General features: G+C 47.8%; 1 protein-coding gene across 4 annotated transcripts in view; it reads right to left on the bottom strand.

The window, feature by feature from the left end:
• The window catches only part of LOC126266851 (vitellogenin receptor-like), a 294,813-nt gene that overhangs the window by 39,576 nt on the left and 231,373 nt on the right, over nt 1–23,864 (bottom strand). For all 4 annotated transcript variants that reach the window (XM_049971452.1, XM_049971456.1, XM_049971455.1 and 1 more), the window contains 3 exons: nt 23,083–23,293; nt 15,447–15,625; nt 354–476 (listed from right to left, as the gene is read on the bottom strand). In XM_049971452.1, the coding sequence (XP_049827409.1) occupies nt 354–476; nt 15,447–15,625; nt 23,083–23,293 (513 nt within the window). The remainder of the gene's footprint in view (nt 1–353; nt 477–15,446; nt 15,626–23,082; nt 23,294–23,864) is intronic.

Genomic DNA, 23,864 nt, shown 5'->3' with positions numbered 1-23,864 from the left:
AACCACAAGGTCAGCATTACCTCTCAGACTATTTAAAGGCCTTAAGTTTATTGAGACTGTTTCTAGTATTGTGTACTTTTAGTTGTGTGTATGACAGTTATTATACAACCTGCATGAGCTACAATTAATCTATTGAGACTAACAAAGGGGGAAAATATTTAGGCAAATACTGTAACTGCCTCTCCATAGATAATATTATTACATTCGGTTTTTCCAACGTGAATGAAATATAGCTGACACCGAAGTTAGATGTGGCACCAACTTTTTGAAATAAAGTTATTTCAGATTTACCATCAATCAAAACCATGGAAGACAAGACTACATTTATTATTTCAGTTACAGATGTTACACACCACATTTGCCGCCTTCGTCACTGCCATCTTCACAGTCTCTGTTGCCATCACAAAGCTGTTCTAACTCTATACATTTGCCAGCGTCACATTCAAATCCTTTGCATACAGCTTTTTCTTCTACCCCTGAAGAAAAAAAAAATGCAAGTTTAAGTACGCTTGTCAAAGAAAAGAGCACAAAATATTTTTACAGATGCTTATTAATCTTAAATGTTATCTCCCACAGTTGTCACTGGTGATTTAATGTAATGCCTATATTGCCAAGGCCAGTGGCCAATATGTTAGTACTAACTAACCTGAAAATACTGAAACAGGTAAACTATTCACATATCAAGTGCATCTTTAATACAGCGGTATCACCTTGCACATTTTATTTTATGGCGCAAAAACAACTAGGGTCATACACACCCATATCAGAACCACAAAACAATGAGGGGGGGGGTGTGATTTAATTGAAAACGACTACACATTATACACAAGCCACAGAATTTTGGTTTTGTTTTGCTTTAGGGTTCAAAAAACAACTGGGATCATATGCACCCGAGTCAAAACTATAGAGCACGAAGACAGAGAGTAGTTAAAAAACCAACTTTACATCAGTCCCAACTGACGTAATAGAACACAGTTAAAAACAGGCACAAGGAAAAAGGGCTACAAAAGACACAATGCATAAATCGAGGTCCAAAATTAAAAGGCCTTTGCCATATTGCTTTGGTGGATAAAAAATAAAAATCGATCGACAGCACACGTGTCATTTACTAAAACGGCTGATAACTCATATGGCAAACCCAAGTGGGAATGTAAACAGTGGGAAAAAAAAAAAAAAAAAAAAAAAAAAAAAAAAAAAAAAAAAAAAAAACAGCATTCCATTAGGAAGTGGCAGACAGTTAAAACTTGGGCACAATGTGTACAAAGTGGTGGGGTAGCACCAGTTGTCAAATGATTATGGTTAAAATCCAGTGCGCAATACACAGCCTAGTTAGAACGTCATCATCCTCGAGGGAGGGCCAAGAGGTGGTCATCCAAGTCACTGGGAAAGGCTTAATAAGCCAGAGCTTATTCCCGAACATTGCACCACTGGTTCCACCAAGAGTGAGCAATTGACAGTTTTCCTGGACCCACTGCACTAAGGGATGGGCAGTGTACAGTGCACATAGACTTTGGAGGGCACTGAGTGAATCTGAGCAGAGGACAATTGAAAAGGTTGTCACCGGCTGTACTCCATCCTCCATGGCCTGATACAAGTTGAAGAACGCTGCTGTAAATACTGAGCAGTATGCCGGAAGCCGATATTAAAAGACGCAAGTGCCAATGACGAAAGCACATCTGACCTCATGGTCAGTCAGAGACCCATCTGTGTATACAAAGGTACAACTAAGTTCCATGTGAAGGTCGTGAAACTGAAGGCAACAGAATAGTGTCCTTAGGAAGCGAATGAAGGCCAAGGTTAACACGAGCCACTTCACAGAACCAAGGTGGTGAAAGGTTCACACCCACTAGGAAAGTTGTAGGCAGTATGAAGTTAAGCCACTGTAGCAAGTGTCGAAAGCAGACCCCAGGAGGTAACAGAGAAGAGGGACGTGCCCGAGTCTGGTGATCAAAGGAAGCATCTAAGAAAGCGGCATAGAATGGGTGGCCATGCACGGCAGATAAACGGCATGCATACCTGCTGAGGAGAAAGTCACAGCGGTAGGGCAGTAGTAGTACAGCAGCTTCAGCATACAGACTCTCAATCGGGCTAGTGTAAAAGGTGCCCATAGCCAGACGGATGCCATGATGGTGGATATTGTTGAGGTGTTGTAAGAGGGATGGGTGTGCAGATGCTTAAACAATGCACACAGTCAAGTTTTGAATGGGCAAGGGACCGGCACGAACAGAGGAAGATGGTTTGATCAGCACCCCAGGAAGTACCATTGAGGACACGTAGGACACTGAGGAACAGCAGGCTGCCAGGTAAGACACATGGGAGGACCAAGATAGTTTCCACTCGAGCAGGCACAAGATGTAAATATGGTGGGAGAAACTACTTGCATCGCCAGAAATTCATACAGACAGTTTTGTCAATGGAAAAGCGAAGTCAATGCTCCATGAGTAAAGACAATCAAGACACCACTGAAGACACTGCTCAGTGAGATTGGTCTGTGGAGGACTGCAATAAACGGCAAAAACGTCCACAAAAAGGGAACCGGAGATGCCCAATGGGAGACAGGCCATTGCAGGGTTAATGGCGGTAGCAAAGACGATAACACTCAGAATATAACCCTGAGACTCTCCACTTTCCTGGATAAAGGTGTCCACAACAAGGCAGAACCCACACACACCTTGAAAACTCGGTCTTTTAAAAATCCCGAAAGGAAACAGGGCAGCTAGCCACAGAAGCTCCACATGTAAAGAGTACAGAGGATATCAATTCCCCAGCAAGTGTCTTAGACCTTCTCCAAATTGAAAAACATGGCCAGTCTGGGATTTCTGCAGAGAACTATTCACAACATGGATGGCAAAGTAACAAGATGGTCAACTGCAGAATGCCACACTGTGCATTTGTCAGTAAGTTTTGAGACTTAAGTCACCATACCAGCTGCGCATGAATTATATGTTCCATCAGTAAGGGTAATATCTGTGAGATATTCCACCTGGTCATCACAACTGGGGAAATCTTGTTCTTCAGAGGTCACCAGGGAGGAGTAAAGATGCCAGTCGGTGTAAGCTGCCATATGGTCGTGCCCTGTTATGGCAGGAAGAGGTTAAGGTGGTCAGCAAAGAGGGCATCTCTCAGACAGGCCGTGGGAGAACCCCAAAGGGGATGATGTGCATTAAAGTCAGCCAAATACGCTGAAGGAAGTCTGCCCTGGTGACATAGAATGATGCAGGGACGTAAATGGTAAGAGGGAAAATGTCCGGTAGAGAAGGAAAATGTAAACTGCAACAGCTTGAAGATGGGTAGTCATATGGGTTGACTATGAATATCATCCTATATGAGGAGCAAGACACCCCCATGAGATGAAATGCTGACCTCAGGGGGAAGGCCAAAACGTACCGATAAGAAATGTGAAGGCTTAAAGTAGTCGTAAGGGCGCAATTCGTTTCCTGAAGGTGAAGTACAAGGGGGCACTGCGTGATGCTGAAAGCAACCATAAATCCTCTTTGTGGGATCGAAGACCACGAACATTCCACTGGAGGGGATTCACGATGAGGAAGAGATGTAGCGATGTCAGCTCGGCGGCTGCAGAGTTACAGCCGGTGAAGAGCTGCTATTACAGGTCACAGAAACAGAAGGATCCTGCTCCATGGAGTCCACAGAAACATCGGCTTGCGCATGTGATTGGTCTGTGGAGTCCGAAGCTGAAAAACAGTTTGTGGTGTGCACCAGCGACGTGGAGATTGGCCAGTCTACGGTAACATGTGGTTACATAATCTAAGAGAATCATTTACCTTTGGTGGACTTCGAGCCTTTTCGGTTAGAGGAAGATGCAGGTGATGTTTGGCTGGAGGGACAGAGTACGTTTCACAGAGAGGCGAGAGTTTGATGGCTTGCGCAGCTGGATGGGGGGGGGGATGATAATGCTACCTTCAACCTCAGAGCTGAACTGGAGGTCACATGTCTGCATGGCCATGTCCTCCATGGGGCAAGGGGTAACAAGAACGGAAGTATAGGTGCCAGAAGGGAGAATGCAGGGTTTATGACTAGCCAGTAACTTGCAAGCAACTGGGTAAGGCACGTTTTCCTTTATGCAGATCTCACTGACAGCCCACTCGTGAAGATACATGGGACAATCCCGAGAGAAGGCGGGATGGTCGCCACTGCAGCTGGTACAATGGGGAGAAGAAAGTGGACAATCCCTCTCGTGCGCATCCCTACCACAAGTTACACATTTGGCTGGGTGTTGACAAGAATTTCTAGTGTGTTTGGAATGATGACACTGGTAGCAGCGCATCAGGTTCGGAATGTACGGCCAGACTGTGATGATTCCATAGGCTGCTTTGATCTTCGACAGAAGCACCACTATCAAAAGCGAGAAAAAGTGGGGGGTAGGCACTAAGGAAAGGCATAAAACAATAAAAGGAACAAAGGAGAACAAGAAAACAACAGAGACACCAGAAACAGAAGACAGTAAACAAAAAAGCAGATTACAGTGGCTGGCCAACCACAAGAATAAAAAGAAGAAGCCAGCCACTCTGCAACACGTTAAAACCTCCACCCTAAAAGCACTAGGACGGAGGACACAGAGGGACAAAGGACATGCACTAAAACTTAGATCAAAAGATAAAACCCACCTTCAAAGATAAAACTGAATCAACCAATGAGGCATTGTCAGATGAGTGGCAACGAGTCTGGTAACCAAATATTTCGTCGCTAGGCAATCAAAGTCGGACAGTGCACCAGAATATGGGCCACTGTCAACCAGGTGCCGCACTGACACTGAGGCAGATCTTCATGGCACAAGAGGTAACTGTGGGCTGCCCAAGTGTGGCCAATGTGGAGTCAGCACAGGACAACTGATTCCCTGAGAGAGGCCCACACGAAAGATTTCCACACATTCATAACCTTATTCATGACACACAGTTTGTTGTGTGTACTGTTATGCCATTCTCTCTTGCAAAGCCAAGAAACCATACAGCATAGGTCAGAACGCAGGTCACATTCAGAGATGCCTATCTCCAGGATTGGTTTCCATGTAGCCTGTCGGCAAGTTTGTTACCTGGAATGCCGTCGTGTCACGAGGTGCACAAAAACACCACTGAACGATGGGACCGGTCCAGAACATAGATGGACACTACAAAAGGATGGCAATGGTAGCATTGGTCGATAGCTTGTAGGCTGCTCAAGAAGTCAGTACACAGAAGAAACGATTCCTCGTGGCGTGAACGGATCTACTGAAGGGCATGAGATATGGCCACCAGCTCTGCAGTGAATACACTGCAGCCATCGAGCAAGGAATGCTGTTCAATATGTCCTCATGGACATATGTGAAGCTGACATCAGCATCAGCCATCGAGCCATCGGTGTGAAACACTTTGTGACCTCAGTACTTGTCAAGAATCGAGATAAAATGGCAGCAGAGAGCCGTGGGGTAAATGGGGGGGCGTAGCGCTTACGGGAGGGGGGTGGGGCGCATAGCGCTTACGGGAGGGGGGTGGGGGGTCGTAGAGCTTACGGGAGGGGGGTGGGGGGGCGTAGCGCTTACGGGAGGGGGGTGGGGGGCGTAGCGCTTACGGGAGGGGGGTGGGGGGCGTAGCGCTTACGGGAGGGGGGTGGGGGGCGTAGCGCTTACGGGAGGGGGGTGGGGGGCGTAGCGCTTACGGGAGGGGGGTGGGGGGCGTAGCGCTTACGGGAGGGGGGTGGGGGGCGTAGCGCTTACGGGAGGGGGGTGGGGGGCGTAGCGCTTACGGGAGGGGGGTGGGGGGCGTAGCGGTTACGGGAGGGGGGGGGGCGTAGCGCTTACGGGAGGGGGGCGTAGCGCTTACGGGAGGGGGGGCGTAGCGCTTACGGGAGGGGGGGGCGTAGCGCTTACGGGAGGGGGGGCGTAGCGCTTACGGGAGGGGGGGCGTAGCGCTTACGGGAGGGGGGGGCGTAGCGCTTACGGGAGGGGGGGCGTAGCGCTTACGGGAGGGGGGGGGCGTAGCGCTTACGGGAGGGGGGGGGCGTAGCGCTTACGGGAGGGGGGGGGCGTAGCGCTTACGGGAGGGGGGGGGGCGTAGCGCTTACGGGAGGGGGGGGGGGGCGTAGCGCTTACGGGAGGGGGGGGGCGTAGCGCTTACGGGAGGGGGGAGGGCGTAGCGCTTACGGGAGGGGGGAGGGCGTAGCGCTTACGGGAGGGGGGGGGCGTAGCGCTTACGGGAGGGGGGGGGCGTAGCGCTTACGGGAGGGGGGGCGTAGCGCTTACGGGAGGGGGGGCGTAGCGCTTACGGGAGGGGGGGGCGTAGCGCTTACGGGAGGGGGGGCGTAGCGCTTACGGGAGGGGGGCGTAGCGCTTACGGGAGGGGGGCGTAGCGCTTACGGGAGGGGGGCGTAGCGCTTACGGGAGGGGGGGGGTAGTTTTACGGGAGGGGGGGTAGTTTTACGGGAGGGGGGGGGGTAGCGCTTACCCGTCCCTGGGCCTGGCTGTACCGCCACGTGGAGGCGGGCTCTGTTCGTTTACATCCATTCGATATTTTTTTTGCGTGCAGCATTAGAAAAACTTGTAACTAATACAAATCAAGTAAGATATTAATAAACAAAACGAAATTAAATATTTAGAAAGAAGGAAGGAAGGAAGGAAGAGAACTGAATAGAGAAGGGATAGGTATAATGTTGCCTGTCACCTGGTTGTGGGCGGCGGCCCGGGTCTTGGAATGACCCTCAAGACGCTGGCTGTAGCTCACCGTGCCTTTAACATCTACCATCTAAAAACTAACTTACCTAGAAGAGATTAGAGTACGCTAAAGCTAGAAACTAAGGCTAAGACCTCCATGTCCAGCCTGCTAAACTATTTATGATATACAATAGAGAGGTACCTGATTTTGTGCTTGGCTCAAAGTAGCTAATGAAAGAGTACTTGTGGTGAAAGTAATAAGGTAATGACGCTAACGGTTTGTGTTGAGCCTACAAGGCTCCTAGTAGAGTACATCAGGTGCAAGCACCTCCCGGCCCCGCCGACAAAACGACCTAAATGGTGGTTTTCCCCAATCTACCATAGGTATCCATCGGGTTGGGCTCAAAGTAGAGGGACCACAATTAAGATCCTTCCATCCAGACTGTGCACTGCCTCTTAATGGAAGGCGTAGGTCTCCTGAAAAGGTACTCAGCTTTAAGCTCTTATTAGACATGGAGATGCTGTTAACTATTTACATAAAAGGTGCAATCTGTTTTTAGGATTGTGTGTGACCTGTGAACCTCTTGTCGGTTGTTCCACTGTGTTCTTTGAATTTGACTTGGTTGACACTATGGGTCATCCGCGCTGGACGCTTCAATATCTGTGTTGGTGCCCTGGTCTGTATCTGTTTCTTCTCCATCACTCATGGTGCTAGTCATATCTGTGTCCCCCTGGGCATCGTGATGTCGGTTTGGACCGACTTGCCTTCGGTAGGGTCTGTTGCGCAAGTGTTCTATTTGTTGGAGCTTCGAGATTTCATCCGTTAGTTTGTCGAATTCAGTCCACCTATCCGGGTTGCGTATTATGGCATGTAGTTTGTTCTGTGTGTTCAGGCCATTTATGTGTACTGTGTGTCTTATGTTCGTGCGTTGTCCACAGAAGAAGACAGTATGTTCAGGGGAACCATATTCTCCGCATCTGCATCTCTTAGTCTACTGCAGACTCACGCAGTACCGTTGTGTGGGATAAGGCCATGTCCTGTGATGAAATGTACCATACCGCAACTGGGATCAATATGTTTTAGTTTTAGTCTTTCCCGAATGTCAGGGAAGAAGTTGTATACACGGCGGCCCTTATCGCTGTTGGCCCACTCGCTCTGCCAGGTATCCACTTGCCATGCTTTGAGTTGGTGTGTTTTCTCAATCGGTACACCAATGATCTGCCAAAGCTGGTCTATTCTCCCCATCCTAAGCCAGTACATTGCTGTGCGGTACCTGATGGTGATATCTATGGGGAAAATTCCCATGACGACACAGTGCGTCACTTGATGTTGTGTTGAATGCCCCTGTTAGTCGAAGTAGAACACTTCTTTGACCTCGACATACAATGGTTCTGTTGGTTGAGAGATTTAACCTGTGGGCCCACGTACTGGCAGCAAAGCATAGTACTGACTCGAAGAGAGCGCAATGGTATGTTCGTGTCACTGACAGGGATAGTCTGAATTGTTCCTAATTTAGCCTAGCCAGTTTGTGTAGTATCTTTTCTGCATATTCGCATGTGTTCGTGGAAGTTCAATTGCTTGTCAGTGTATACTCCTAGATAGCATGTGACTGCTAGTCTTTTTATGTTTGTGTCCCCGATTTTGACTATTGGGTTCCTGCACAGGATACCCTTTAGCAATGTATAAGTTGTTTCGTTTCCTGCTATCTTTAATTTATTATCTGTGCACCATTGGGTTATTGTCCTAAGTGTTCCATTGGCTCTTTCTTCTAGCTGGGCACGGTTGTTTGCTGAAACTACAACGAGTAGATCACCAGCATAAGTGACAACTCCATCTGTCAAGATGTGCTCCTCTAGTAACTGTAGGAGCGGTTCTATAACTACGTCCCAGAAGATGGGGCCGCAAATCGGCCCTTGTGGACAGCCTTTTGTGATTCGTTTAATCACTTTCTGGTTGTCCATTGCCAAACGACAGTTCTGTCTCTACAATAGTGCATGAAACTATTGTAAAGAGACTCTAGTACCTGCAGGTGTCTCTTGAACAAGGCCGGCCACCAGAGGTTGTCGAAGGCACCTGAGATGTCTATCATAATTGGAAGTGTGTATTTGGAGGGTGTGTAGTGTACTATTTGGAGTGCTCTGTTAATTGTTTCGTCTATAGATTTCCCTTCCCTGAAGCCATATTGGTGTGGTGTCAGTCTCCGCAGTGTTCGGTGGGCTTTTAGTCTTTTGCAGAGTAGTTTTTCTTGTACTTTACCGAGTGTATTGATAAGGCAAATTGGTCTGTATGACTTGGGGTCTGATGGGTCTTTGTCTGGAGGCTTTTTGATGATAACCGCCTTCAAGGTCTTCCACACTGCAGGCACACGGCCCAGCTTTAATTCATTGTTTAACAACGTTGTGAGAAACGGGGTGATCTGCGGTGCAATTTGTTTCAGTACCTCAGAGTGGATACCATCCAGTCCAGGTGCCTTTTTGTTTTTGAGTTCTGAGATCACTGTCGCCACTTCTTCCTACGCAAATGGACAGGTGACAGTTGGTGTGGTGTATACTGCGTCTACTTTGCGTCTCAGTGCTGCATGTTGTGGTGTCTATGTCTGCGATGTCGTCGGGCAGGAGTTTGCTCAGCAGGAACGCCGCTGTGCGTCTCCAGCCCTTAGTCATCTCACCATCCTCCTGTCGCAGCGTTCCCAGAACCAGTGGGCTCTTAATTTTCTCTGCCACGATTTTGTATGGTTCCCCAAATGATTAGTTGTGTTTGTGCTGCTACATGGCTGTTCCAATGGTCTTTCCTGGTCTTATTCAGCTCAAGTTTATATTTGTCCTTGGCAAGCCGGTAGTCGTGTAGTCGTAATTGTCTTTATCTGAAATTGCTCGATGGTAAAGCTTACGTTTACTTTTTGAGTCTTGTTTGAGTCGTGTTACTCGTGTAGTCCAGGGAATATTTTGGTGTGTTGTCATTCTTTGTGTGGGTATGCAGGTGTTCTCTCTCTCTCTCTCTCTCTCTCTCTCTCTCTCTCTCTCTCTCTCTGTGTGTGTGTGTGTGTGTGTGTGTGTGTGTGTGTGTGTGTGTGTGTGTGATATCTGTCAGCATGTGTGCTCTGTAATCAACACTGCTGATGATGTCTTGCGGTATGTGCTCATGTATTTTTTGTCTGACCCTGTCCCAGTCTGTTCTGTCAAATAACAGTCTTTTTGGTAGTGTTTCTGTGTTGACATTTGGTGTACCACTTAAGGTTAGTGTGATGATAATGTGGTCGCTAGCAGTGATCTGGTCATGCACGGTCCAGTCTCGTACGTGGCTGATGGTGGCATTAATAACAAGGGTGATGTCTATGTTTGATGAATGACCATTGTGTCCGATGAGAGTCGGGTGATGTCCTTCCTTGTTGAGTACGTGTAGTCTGTTTTCTTGGATGATGATGTTTATTATTCTACCTCTGTTGTCAGTTCTGTCTGAATGCCACAGGGTTGATCTGGCATTTGTCTGCACAGATGAGAAGTTTTTTGTTGCCAGCGTATTGCACAACATCTCTGGTGATGTGTGCGTATGGTTTGACGCAATGACAGAATTGGGCGTACAGCGACGTGATGATCCAGGTATCCCCCTTGTGTGTGACTTCAACTGTAACTAGGTGCTCGGAACAGACTTCTGTAATTTTGACTGGATGTATTTCTTTGTTTAGGATTATGACAGATGCCATGCAGCCTGTCCACTCCGCAACTGTCACCGCACTTGGAGGAAAGTTGGGGATATGCCCTTGTCTAGTGTAGGGCTCCTGTATGCACAGAATGTCACTTTTTAGTTCACGTAGGACCCGTGGGAGCTCCGAATTTACAAGTATACTCCACATAGCATTAAGCTGTGCTATTAGCAGTTTGGGTGTTTAACGGTGGCGTAGCACTTGCTGCCAGTTTGACTGTAATCTAAGTATGTTCTCCCATGAGCCCTTACCTGATCCTTGTGAAGCTTGTCCATATCGAATGGTTCCTCCCTGTGGGCGCACACCTGCATGAGCAGATCTAGTAGGCTGTCTGGATCTGTTGGAATATTCTCCATTTTGAGAATCAGTCTATTGGTTTCCCCTGATGTACGGAAACAAACAGATTGGCCGTACGGGTGTACGGTGCGGATTAGTATCCACTGCGCCGTCTCTAAGATGTGTGTTTCTTCTAGCCTACTTAATTTTACATTTTTGTCTAGCATGTCATAACTAAAACTATCGGCGTCGATGGCGTGTGTTGGCATCTCTGCAGAAGTGGCATGTCATGATGGTGTAGTGATGTTGCTATGCATCTCTGCGGGAGGGCGCTGGATTGGCTTCCTCGTTGGTTGTTGTGGGGGTATCCTTGGGCATCGGCATTGAGGTTGTTGGTTGGGGGGGCTGCGAAGGTATTGGTATCATCAGGGGTATGCACTTTCGTATCACTAGGTTTTGAGGCAGCCTGCGACTGCCGCGATTGGTCGTCACATGCTTTCACTTTCTTGATTCTCTTAGGCTGTTTGGGTTTTCTATGCGGTTTTAGTTTCCTAAAGGCTGTGATGTTTCATTTGTTTCTTGTGTGTGTTTCTTTTGTGTAGTCTTGATGTGTATCACGTGTTGGTTGTTTGTGCCTCCATTCTGCATTGACTATATATTAAATGGACTATATATTAAATGTTCTTCGCCACATTGTCACGAGAGATAAAAAGTCAAATGTGGCTGACAGCCTGTACGTTGTTCACTAGAGCAGCCGATAACATATGTGGCAAACATAAATGATAAAGTAAGTGGTCAAGAAACTAGCCATTCTGTCAGGAAATGGTGAACGCTCACAAGCTGAGAGCAATGAGCACATGGTGGGGGAGTACCGTTAAATGAAGATGGCTAAAGAGACAATGCCCAATACACAACTTAGCTAAAATAAGGATGTTTTGGCCCTCTCGCCGCAAGGTGGTCATCCAAACAGATTGGAAAGGCTTAATTTCCTGGAGGTTGTTCCCATGAAGGGAGGACCAATGATGATGCCAAAATGACACCACCTGCTCACAGACAGTAACACAGAGATCAAAGGGAGTGGAAGAACTAGCAGGCCAAGGTACAAGGACTGCAGCCTCAAAAGAAGTGCCAGCAGCCTCGTTTCTTGTCAAACCAATGTGGCCAGAAGCCCGAATAAAATCACAGTAGCTCTATCAAGAATGAGCAAGTGACAGCTTTACTGTGCCCACTGTAATAAGGGATGGACGGATTACAGTCCACTGACACTCTGTAGCACACAGTATCAGAAAAGTTGACAACTGCAAACCCTGTGTCGCCGGATGTACTGAACGGCCTGATACAGGGTGAAGAGCTCTGCTGTAAATGCTGAACAGTGTTCTGGAAGTCAGTACCGAAAATCTGTGCCAATGATGAAGGCACTATTGACACCATAGTTAGACCAAAAGCCATCAAAGTACACTTAAGTACTACGGAAAATTTCCGCGCGGTCATGAAACTTTGGCAGTAGAATGAGGCCCGAGTAGTGTCTTTAGGAAGCGAATGAAGGCCAAGAGGAACATAGGCCCCTGCCTGAAGCCAAGCTGGTGAAATGTTCACACACATTGTGAAAGTACAGGCAACGTGAAGTTAAGCTGCTGGAACAAGCGACAAAAGCGAACTCCAGAAGGTAACAGAAGAGGGATGTGCCCCCATACTGGTGATCAAATGAGTCATCAGAGGAGGCGGCATAGGATGGGCGGCCAAGCATAGCGGACACGCAGCATGCGTATCTCCTGAGGAGAAAGTCAAGGTGATATGATTGCGGAACTTCAGCCGCTTCAGCATACAGACTCTCAACCAGGCTAGTGGCCAAATCGCTGCCACGATGGTGGATAGTATTGAGACAGCTTAAGAGGGATGGATGTGCAGCTGCAGAAACAAAACACCCACAGTCTAGTTTCAAACAAACAAGGAATGGAGGAGGGTGGTCAGATCCACTCCCCGGGAAGTACCACTGAGGATATGTGGGACATCAAGGAACTGCGTACAGCAGGCAGGCAGCCAGGTAAGACACATGGGAGGACCAAGAAAGTTTCCTATTGAGCACAAGCCCCAGGAATTTTGTAGTTTCAATGAAAGGAAAAGCCACAGGCCCAGACATAAAGACAGTGGAATAAATCAATTATGCCAGAAATTCATACAAACACTTTTGTCCATGGAAAAGTAACAGCCACTGTCAATGCTCCATGAGTAGAGACAACTCTGACATCACTGAAGACACTGCTCAAGGAGGCAAGTATGTGCAATAGATGGCAAAATTGTCAACAATAAGGGAGCCTTAGTGCCTGACGGGAGACAGGCCATAATAGGGTTAGTTGCGATAGTAAAGAGGATGATGCTCAGAATGGAACCCTTGAGGAACACACTTTTCCTGGATAAAAGTGTCCGACAAGAACCCACAAGTACCTTGAAAACTCTTGTCTTAAGAATTCCTGAAGGTAACGGGGCATACACCCACAGAAGCCGTACTTGTGGAGAGTACAGAGGATACCAGCCCTCCAGCAGGTTCATAAGCGTTTTCCAAGTGGAAAAACACGCCCACAGTCTGGAATTTTCACAGGAAACCATTCATGACATGGGTTGTGAAGTGACAAGGTGGTCAACTGCAGAATGGCACCCTAAATCCACAATGTGCAGTGGTTAGTAAATTGTGAGACTCTAGCCACCTGGGGCATGAATTATACTGTCCACCACCTTGCAAACACAGCCGGTGGCAGAAATGGGGTGATAATTGGTAGGAAGGTGTTTGACCTTGCCAGGCTTATGGTTGGGTACGACAGTGGATTCACACCAGCATCTGGGTAACAGGCCCTCTGCCCAGATGCTATTGTATATATGACAGAGAAAGTGCTTGCTCACAAGAGAAAGGATCTGCAACATCTGAATGTGAACATCCTCCAGCCCTGGAGGCGGGGGGGGGGGGGGGGGGGCCCGCAGAGGATTGGGATAAAGTAACAGCATGATCTAGCTTCCTCATAGTAAAGGTGACATTATAGCACTGATGATTCCAAGAAGAGAAGGGTTGCCCCTGAGCCACCTCAGCTGTTTTCTGATGGAGGAATGCAGGGTGATAGCGGGTAGAGCTGGAAATCTCCATGCAATAGCAGCCTCAGTTGTTTGAGATATCAATACAGTCCATTTTGACATCTGAAACTATCACGCCAGAAATTGGAGAATGGACCATGGTTCCAGACAGCCATCTGGAGGTTGGCCCACATGACGGAAGAAAGGGTGGAACTGTTAAAAGAACTACTGTAGGAAATCCAGCTAGCTTTTTTGTTATCCCGAAGAATTTGACAACACTGTGCATGCAACTCTTTGTAATGAATGCAGTTGGCCAATGTACGATGATGGTTAAAAATAAGACAGCATGTCTCTGCATGCGAATTGCGCCACAGCATGCTTCACTCCACCAAGGGACTTGACACTGTGGGGTAAAGAGGAAGTGCGAGGAATGGAATGTTCTGCGGCACTAAGGATACCGTTTATATGATATTCTAACTAGTCATCGCAACTGGCGAAATGTTCATCGAAGGTCACCAGGAAAGAGAATAGCTTCCAGTCGGTCATAGAAAGCTGCTATTTGTGTGTGCATGTAGGTGGGGGTATGAATCAGCAATCTTATAGCACACAGGAAATGGTTGCTCGAGTACATGTCAGAGAAAAGACCACTTGAAATGTGGGCAAGCGGGCACTGCAAAAGGAGAGGTTCAAATGGCAATAGCAATGAGTGGAGTCTGAAAGGACTAAGGGTATTCCTGTGTTAAGGCAGATGAGGTTAAGCTGACTGGAGGGACAGCCAAGGGGGCACCTCTGACAATTTCCAGGCAAACCCCAAAGGGATAGTGTGCATTGAAGTCACAGAGAAGCAGAAAGGAGTGAGGGAGTTCCTCACTACGTTGGAGTTTGGATTAAGTCTGTCCTGGTGACACCAAGTCTCATACGGCTGTAAACGATTCGAAGGAAAAAGGTCAAGTGTGGAAGGAATATGTGAACTGCAACATTTTGAATCCAGGTAGTCAGGGATATGGGTTGACTAGGAACGTCATCCCAGATGAGCAGCATGACTCCACCTGAAGATGGGATGCCGTCCTCAGAGGAAAGGACAAAGAGAACCGGGAAGAAACTTGAGAGCGCAAAGCAGTCATGAGGATGCAATTATGTTTCCTGGAGGCAGAGAAGAAGTGGCCACTGCGATTCTAAGATCAGTTGTAAGTCATCTTTGTTGGACTGAGTGCTGCAAACTTTCCACTGGAGGAGAGTGTTACAGAGAAAATGGCAGGAGGGAAAAAATGAAGGGGTGTCACCTCCATGACTACCGAGTGCCAGCCTTTGAAGAGTCACTGCTATAGGGTGCACAGGCTGGAGGATCCTGCTCCATGAGATCTACAGAGGCATCGGCAACCAACCCCGCCCACCACCCGGACAAGGTGCGTGTGCGCGCACCCTGTGCCACACTTCCCCAAATTCTCGCAATTAACTGAAATCAGCCATTCAGGTTCCCAACCACAGTCCTCACGTGCTTGTGCCATTTCACATCATTTTTCAACATTACACATGGATATTTAAACCATGTGACTGTGTCAAGCAGGACACTAATAATGCCACCAGTCATCACACCAACGAGAAATTAAATCTAATTCTAAGTCATCTTATATCCTCCCACTGTCATTCAACTTACTTTGAACTTCAGCTGATGAAAAATTTAAGTGTATTTTACTAAAATTCCTGACTAAGTATGTTAAAGCTGAGGCAGACAGAAACCACACTGTGGAGAGGCTCACCTGTATTCAGACTGATGCACCTATTGGGATCCTCATCTGTAGCATCCCCACAGTCATCCCTCTGGTCACACAGCCAGCTGATCGAGATGCACTTTCCATTCTTACACTCAAACTCGTCTGCAGCACATGCACAGTTCCGTTCATCTTCTGCCTTTGGGCAGTCCACATTGCCATCACATCTAAACCAGAAGCAAATATAATGTGAAATTAATTTAAATGCATTGAAATAATCTGTGACAACATTAAATTTCTGTACAGATGTGTGTCATGCTTAACCTCTTTACAATAGAAAATTTGAGGTATACACAAACTGATTTCTTGCCTATCAGGAGCAGTTACCTTAAACACGAACCTGCCTGAGCACAATTACAGGTCTCAACTTTTCAGTGTCACTTCTCTATCCCTTAGACAGGGCTTGAGCCTGTTTGGCAATTTTTTTCTTTTTTTTTTTTGTGGTTTTAGGGTGCACAACTACAATGGTCATTAGTGCCTTGACTAAGTTAGGAATGCACCGCGAGGCACAAGGTTAAAACAGCAACTAAAAGGGACAACACTATAAAAGACATATTAACAGGCATAGGATTAAAAAGCAACAGCATAATCAAACGTCCTTAGACAGGTGTGTCAAGTTGATAAAACGAAGAACGCGAGCAGCAGCTCCCGGGTCATCCGCTAAAATGGCATCCAGAGTACATGGCAGGCCAAGATCAAGATGCAGTGTAGTAAAATCCGGACAGGACGTTAAAATGTGGCGGACCGTCAGCAATTGCCCACAGAGACAGAACGCCGCCGGCACAGCTGTCAGCAGATGGTGATGGCTAACCCGGCAGTGCCCAATTCGTAGCCGGGCCAAAACGACCTCCTCCTCCCGCCGATAAGAGGTTTCAAGGCCCGAAGCTGCTTGTCCATAAGTGCAGCCCAATCGGCATGCCACAGCGATAAAATGCGCCGACAAATGACCCTGCTACAATCTGATGAAGGGACACAACAAGAAGCCGTCCGAGGCTGGAGGACCGCAGCCTTGGCCGTGGCATCTGCAGCTTCGTTCCCAGGGATACCGACATGGCCAGGAACCCACATAAAGCTAACTGGAGACCCGTCGTCCAGCAGCTGCTGAAGAGAGCATTGGATCCGGTGCACGAAAGGTGAACCGGATACAGATCACTGAGGCTCTGGATGGCACTCAGAGAATCGGAGCAGATGACATAAGCAGAATGTCGGTGGTGGCAGATGTAAAGAACAGCCTGGTAGAAGACAAAGAGCTCAGCTGTGAAGGCCGAACAATGGCCATGTAGCCGGTATGTGAAACTTTGTGCCCCAACCATAAAAACACCCGACCACGTCATTGGTCTTAGAGCCTTCTGTATAAATGAAGGTCATATTAATGAACTTCGAACGAAGTTCGACAAAATGGGAGTGGTATACCGAACCGGGGGTAACCTCCTTTGGGAGCAAGCTAAGGTGAAGGTGAACGCGAACCTGAGCCTGAAGCCAAGGTGGCGTGTGGCTCTCTCCCAGTCTAAAGGTTGCAGGGAGTGAAAATTTAAGGTGTTTGAAGGAGGCGACGAAAGTGAACTCCAGGAGGTAGCAGGACAGAGACATACAACACGTATTCACAGTCGAGAGAGTCGTCTAATAAGGAACGATATGACGGGTGGTCGGGTATTGACAATAGCCGACAGGTATAACGACAAAGCAGTATATCGCGCTGGTCGCCGAGTGACAATTCACCGGCTTCAGCATAAAGACTCTCGACGGGACTAGTATAAAACGCTCTGATCGCAAGACGTAAACCCCGATGTTGCATGGAGTTGAGGCGGCGTAAGATGGACGGCCGTGCAGTGGAGTATACGAAGCTCCCATAATCCAGCTTGGAGCGGACGATCGACCAATATAGGTGAAGTAGAACGGTTCGATCCGCTCACCACGACATACCACTGAGAACACGGAGGACATTTAGAGAAGGGGTACAACGTGCAGCCAAATATGACACATGTGGAGACCAGCTAAGTGTCCTGTCAAATGTAAGACCTAAAAACTTTGTTGTCTCCACGAATGGGAGAGCAACGGGACCGAGTTGTAAGGACAGTGGGAGAAACTCTTTTTAGTGCCAGAAGTTAATACAGACCGTCTTCTCGGCAGAAAAACGGAAGCCATTGGCGACACTACAAGAGTAAAGACGGTCAAGACAACGCTGAAGACAGCACTCCAGGAAACATGTATGCTGCGTGCTGCAATAGATGGTAAAATCGTCCACGAAAGGGAGCCTGATACATCAGCTGGGAGGCAACCCATTATTGGATTGATCGTTATGGCGAAGACAGCAACGCTCAAAACTGAGCCCTGTGGCACCCCATTCTCCTGGCAAAAGGTGTCTGACAGGACAGAACCCACACATACCCTGAACTGTCGATCCATTAAAAAGGAACGAATAAAAAGAGGGAGGCGACTGCAAAGGCCAGATGTATGCATGGTGCGGAGAATGCCCACCCTCCAACAGGTGTCTTAAATCTTCTCCAAATCAAAGAACACAGCCGTGGTCGGGGGCTTCCGCAAGAAGTTATTCATAATGAAGGTCGACAAGGTAACCAGATGATCAACAGCAGAGCGGCGCCTACGAAATCCACATTGTACATTGGTAAGTAGGCGTCCAGATTCGAGCAGCCAAACCAAACGAGAGTTAACCATGCGCTCCATCACCTTACAGACACAGCTGGTAAGCGAGATGGGTCGATAACTGGAAGGCAAGTGCTTGTCCTTCCCTGGCTTAGGAATCGGTACAACAATAGACTCGCGCCAGCATGCGGGAACATGTCCTTCAATCCAGATGCGATTGTAAGTACGAAGAAGGAAACCTTTACCCGCAGGAGAATGGTTCTTCAGCATTGGAATATGAAAAGAATCAGGCCCTGGAGCGGAGGACCATGACCGGGCATGTGCATTTTCGAGTTCCCACATGGTGAATGGGGCATTATAACTTTCACGGTTCAAGGAGTGGAAGTTAGGTGGCCTAGCCTTCTCTGCCTGTTTTCAGGGGAGGAAGGCAGGGTGGTAATGAGCGGAGCTCAAAACCTCTGCGAAAAAGCGGCCAAAGGCATTGGAGACATCCTCAGGGGCCACAAGGACGTCATTCACGACCGTCAAGCCAGAAACTGGCGAGTGGACCTTAGTGCCAGATAGCCAGCGCAGGCTACCCCAGACAACAGAAGAAAGGGCAAAACTGTTCAAGATGCTTGTGAAAGCAGCCCAGCTGGCTTTCTTTAATAATACGACGACTCTGCACACGTAATCGTTTATAATTGATACAATTCGCCACTGTAGGGTGACGTTTGAAGGTGGGTAAAGCACGTTGACGAGCACGTAAAGTGTCTCTACATGCTGCGGTCCACCAGGGGACCAGTACACGACATGGAGAAGAAGTAGTGTTGAGGGATGGAATATTCAGCAGCAGTGAGAATGACTTCCGTGAGGTGTGCGGCCTGACTATCGCAGCTTGTGAAGGGTTGATCCTGAAAGGACGCCCTGGAAGAGAAGAGCCCCCAGTCTGCTTTGGAGATGTTCCAACTAGTTGAGCACAGAGAGGGGGTATGATGCAGGAGATGGATAACACATGGGAAGTGGTCGCTCCAATATGTATCAGAAAGTGCATACTACTCAAACCAGTGTGCAAGTTGGGTAGTACATACAGAGAGGTCTAAATGGGAATAGGTGTGAGATGTGTCTGAAAGGAAAGTAAGGGCGCCAGGCCAGTATTGAGGCAGACAAGATTGAGCTGGTTGAAAACTTCTGCTAACAGGGAGCCCCTCGGACAGGATGATGGTGGGCCCCAAAGAGGATGGTGAGCACTGAAGTCTCCAGTTAATAAAAATGGTGCAGATAGCTGAGCAATAATTTGCATCATATCTGCCCTTGTAACAGCAACGACGATGGAGTGTAAATGGTACAAATGTAAAATGTAAAAGTGGGGAGAGTAATTCGGACGTCAACTGCCTGCTGACTGCTGTGCAACGTGATGGGATCATAGTAGATATCATCCCGGACCAGCAACATAACCCCTCCATGAGCTAGAATACCTGCCACAAGGGGTAGGTCAAAACGCACAGAGGTGTACTGTGCCAAGGCCATGTGATCGCATGGGCATAGCTTCGTTTCCTGGAGGGCTACGACGAGCAGACAGTGCAAGCGGAGTAGCAGCTTTAAGTCCTCTCAGTTGGAGCAATGCTGTGAATATTCTAGTAAATAAGTGCCATCTTGAGAAGAAGAAGATGCAAGAAGGGGTTATCTCTAAGGCCGCTGAGGGCCCGGCTTCGAGCAAGCACTTCCGCCGCTAGCAGTAGGCGGACAGTCATGGTCCATTTGTTCTATAGGTTAAGATGGCCGGAAGGGGGAGCTTCCTCCGCTGGTGAATGGCCAGATGTTCGGCTACCAGCGATGCATCCAGGCGAAACAGATGACGGCCTGGGGCGACAACTGCTGGGTGGCGCAGGAGAAGAAATGCGCCGTGGCGGGGAAGGAGAACTGTGCTTCCTATTAGCCTTCTTGGAAGGTCGTTTTGTGGAAGTATTGGTCCATGGCTGGGATTTCGAGGTACGTAGGAGGTCTGCACGAGACGGTTCCTTCTTGAAGGCCTGTGCATCTGACTTCTGGGTCTTTGTCTTGGCAGAAGCCGATAAAGGTGCTTGTGTCTGAGGGGTGACGGGAGGAAGAGGAGACGTCGAAGGGGCGATCTTAGCTCTGGCCGAACTGACGACCGTAGTGCTGAAGGTCAGATCGCATGTCTGCCACCTCCCTGGTAGTCCAAGGAGAGGCGAGGACAGTACTGTATTTCCCCACTGGGAGCTGCGTGGGCTTCCTACTAGCTTGCGAGCAGCCGAGGTGGACACTTTCTCTTTGACCCAAATTACTTGGATACAGCGTTCCTCATTTTAGACGGGACAGTCGCAGGAGGATGCTGCATGGTCACCCTGACAGTCCACACAACGAGGAGACTGAGGTGGACAGTCACCCTCATGGGCATCCCTGCCACTAGTGACACATTTAGCTACGTTGGAACAAGACTGGCGAGTGTGATTAAAATGCTGAAACTGGTAGCAGCGCGTAGGTATCGGAACATAGGTGCGAACAGAAATAACCTAGTAGCCCGCTTTGATGCGCGACGGCAGCTGAACACTATCAAAGGCCAAGAAAAGTGTCCGGGTCGGTGCAACGTCATTGTTGACCTTTTTCATGACCCTATGGACAGCCGTCACGCCCTGCTCAGCGAGGAAAGACTGAATCTCCTTGTCAGTCAATCCGTGGAGTGATCTAGTATATACCACACCACGAGACGAATTTCAAGTGCGGTGAGCCTCCATCAGGACAGGGAATGTGTACAGGAGTGTGGCCAGAAGCAGTTTTTGTGCCTGAAAGGCGCTCTCAGTTTCTAATAACAAGGTACCGTTATGCAACCTGGTACAAGACTTGACCAATCTGGCTATGGCATCTACACCCTTCTGGATAACGAAAGGGTTGAGAGAGGAAAAATCCTTTCCGTCCTCAATTCGAGAAACTACGAGGAACTGTGGGGCAAGCGGTAGTACTTTTGTCACTGGTGGCTGGTCAAGATTCCGTTTTTGCGCAGAAGTCGAGAGAGAAGAAGAAGAGAAATCCATTGTGGAGGAATCCCCCACGATTGCCAGTGTCTTAGATGGCGCACTCCTTCCTTGTGTGGACCCTCTCACAGGGCACTCCCGCCTTAGGTGATTGTTCACACCTCAGGTCACACCTCCCGAGAAACGGACGGAGGGACCAGTCGGCAGGTGTCAGCTCAGGCAATCACCCTTCCCTGGGCCTGGCCTTTACCAGGGGGTACGTGCGTCCCTTACTTGTCTACCCAGGACGGGGAATTACGCGTTACCTCGGCACCGGCTACGCGTGAAACGTGTGGGTCGGCCTTCAGGCACGCACAGGGAGGAAGGAAGAAGAGGAAAAAGAAAGGAGAGAGGGAAAGAAAGGACAGACTGTCTCAAACGCCGAGGCGGAGACCAGAGAAGGCAAGGAGAAGAAGGCAAGGGAAAGAGTAAGTAAGACAGTGAGATGGAGAAGAACAAAGAAAGGAACCAACCAAAGGAAGGAAGAAACCAGAAGAAGTGAACAAACCAAAATGACCGCAAATGTAGGTCGTGGAACCGTCCATCTCCGGACGCAGGCGCTAACTACCCCCTTGAGGGGGAGGGACTCCTTTTAGTTGCCTCTTACGACAGGCAGGAATACCTCGGGCCTATTCTAACCCCCGTCCCGCAGGGGGGCTGTTTGCCAATAACATGGAATAATCACTAAGTTGAATTAGGTCAGTCATGGAAGTGTGCTAGGATAAAATCATGCTACAGCCACTGCTTTTGTAAAGCAGTGCTACTGGAATCGAGTTCAAGTCACTCTGATTTTCAATTGTGTCAATATTACCTACATTTTTCTTTAACAATTTTTCAAATTTTAATCTGCCCAGATAGCCACACTTTAGCATGCCATTTCTGGGAATTAGGGATACACACCAACTCCAAATCAAATCTGCCAAGAAGATTAACAGAGGGGGCCAGTATGTTTATAGCCTAGATGTGGTTTTTCAAGTGGGTTTGCATGTCTGATTAGGTGAATACCACCAGGCTAGTACCCAGTCCCACCTCAGATACACAATTTCACACAGGATAACACTAGGTGCTAGTAAATCAGGGTGCAATCTTTCTGTCTCCTGTGGTAAAGATGTGACAGTTAGGACATCTGGCCAGGCTCTATCACAAAAACTGGCACCCAGCAAAGACACAGGAAAAATAAGAAAGAACAATTTTTCTAATTTTTAAAACTTATCACTGTGCACACAAACATACTTCAACAAATTTTACATTTCAGTTTGATGTGCAAACATTGGAATATTCTTATCACTGCATTCTGAATACATATAAAGTGACCATGAGCTTGTTTTCAGCTATATTCTTCAAGGTATGCCTTTGGAATATTTTAAGTCTGATCATATCTGTTGTGTTCAGTTACGTGTATATTCGTGTACATCTTCCTGCACAGTTCTACACATAAGTGACTGATGTGCGGTGGAACTTGCATCAGCAAATTCTAAATTCATTGTTATTCAGTTGTGGGCTTCCATTTAATGTGCTCTCTTGTTAGTACAAGGATATTCACAGTCCATCGGCACGCGCCAAATGTTAAAAAACCACAAAACTGACACTACAGTCAAGGCAAAATGGTTCAAATGGCTCTGAGCACTATGAGACTTGACTTTTGAGGTCATCAGTCCCCTAGAACTTAGAACTACTTAAACTTAACGAACGTAATGACATCCATGCCCGAGGCAGGATTCGAACCTGCGACTGTAGCAGTCGTGCGGTTCCAGACTGTAACAATCAAGACAGCGTAAAGAAATTCTCGACAGCGCTTAGTGTTACCAGCTTTTGACTTAAGTGCTGATAGCAGCATGCACAAACAGTAGCTGTCTAGAGAGGTTGACAACACTTTAGGCATTCTGTACACACATTTACAAAATATTTACGTTATTGCTCAAGGCAGATCCTGCAAATCTACCACCTGCAACTGTCAGGTATTAACTTATGCCAACTCAACTACAGGTGATATCCCTCACTCTCACCTCTGCCCCAGAGGAACACACAGCCCCTGCCGAGACCAGCAACTGAACTCTTCCTCACTGCACGCGACACTTTCAATTCTCGCACCCGACCGCCGGCAATCACTCTCGTCCGAGTCGTCGCCGCAGTCGTCTACCAGGTTACACACCAGCTGCTTGTCCAAGCAGTGTCCATTTCTGCAGGAGAACTCCTCGGGATCACAGGTAGCTGTCACTGTGAAAGGAAACACAATAGTGACAGTTTTATTGGGCTTAAATGGTATCGATGAATGGATTCCAGTGTGCAGAACATGCTGAGAGAGAGTGACTTGAGATTTTGTGGCACGTTTATTTTATGTAGTATAGGGATCTATGCCCCTGGCACATCCAGTTGTTTGAAACCCACACTGACCTATTTTTGTTCCACTCGCAGACAGCAATGCCCAGCAGGAGCATGAATGCCTCTGCATATGCACTTAAGGTCACAATTATTCCTAGTAGATGGCTATATACTAAAACCTCATTTGGAATCTACTCCCCTTTACATCCTTGACTTCCAGATAGTTCGTCTATAAGGAGGTGACTGAAGTGTGTATAACAGATACCATCCAACCACAAAAGCCACCTGAAGATGTCCAGCACTTGCCACAAGTAAACAGTATCCAATTTACATTAGAGAAATGTAGTCATCTTATCAGGAAAACTTGTAGATTCTGTTCTGTATTTCAGAATCAGACTTTACACCTGTTACACAACACTAGATCACTTGACTGCATCAACAGGAAAATGAACACTAACTTTCACCC

The sequence above is a fragment of the Schistocerca gregaria genome, chromosome 4 (assembly GCF_023897955.1).
Source record: "Schistocerca gregaria isolate iqSchGreg1 chromosome 4, iqSchGreg1.2, whole genome shotgun sequence".
In the NCBI taxonomy this organism is placed as follows: Eukaryota; Metazoa; Arthropoda; class Insecta; order Orthoptera; family Acrididae; genus Schistocerca; species Schistocerca gregaria.
The sequence above is the reverse complement of the archived record's forward strand: the minus strand, read 5'-3'. Positions and strand labels throughout refer to the sequence as shown.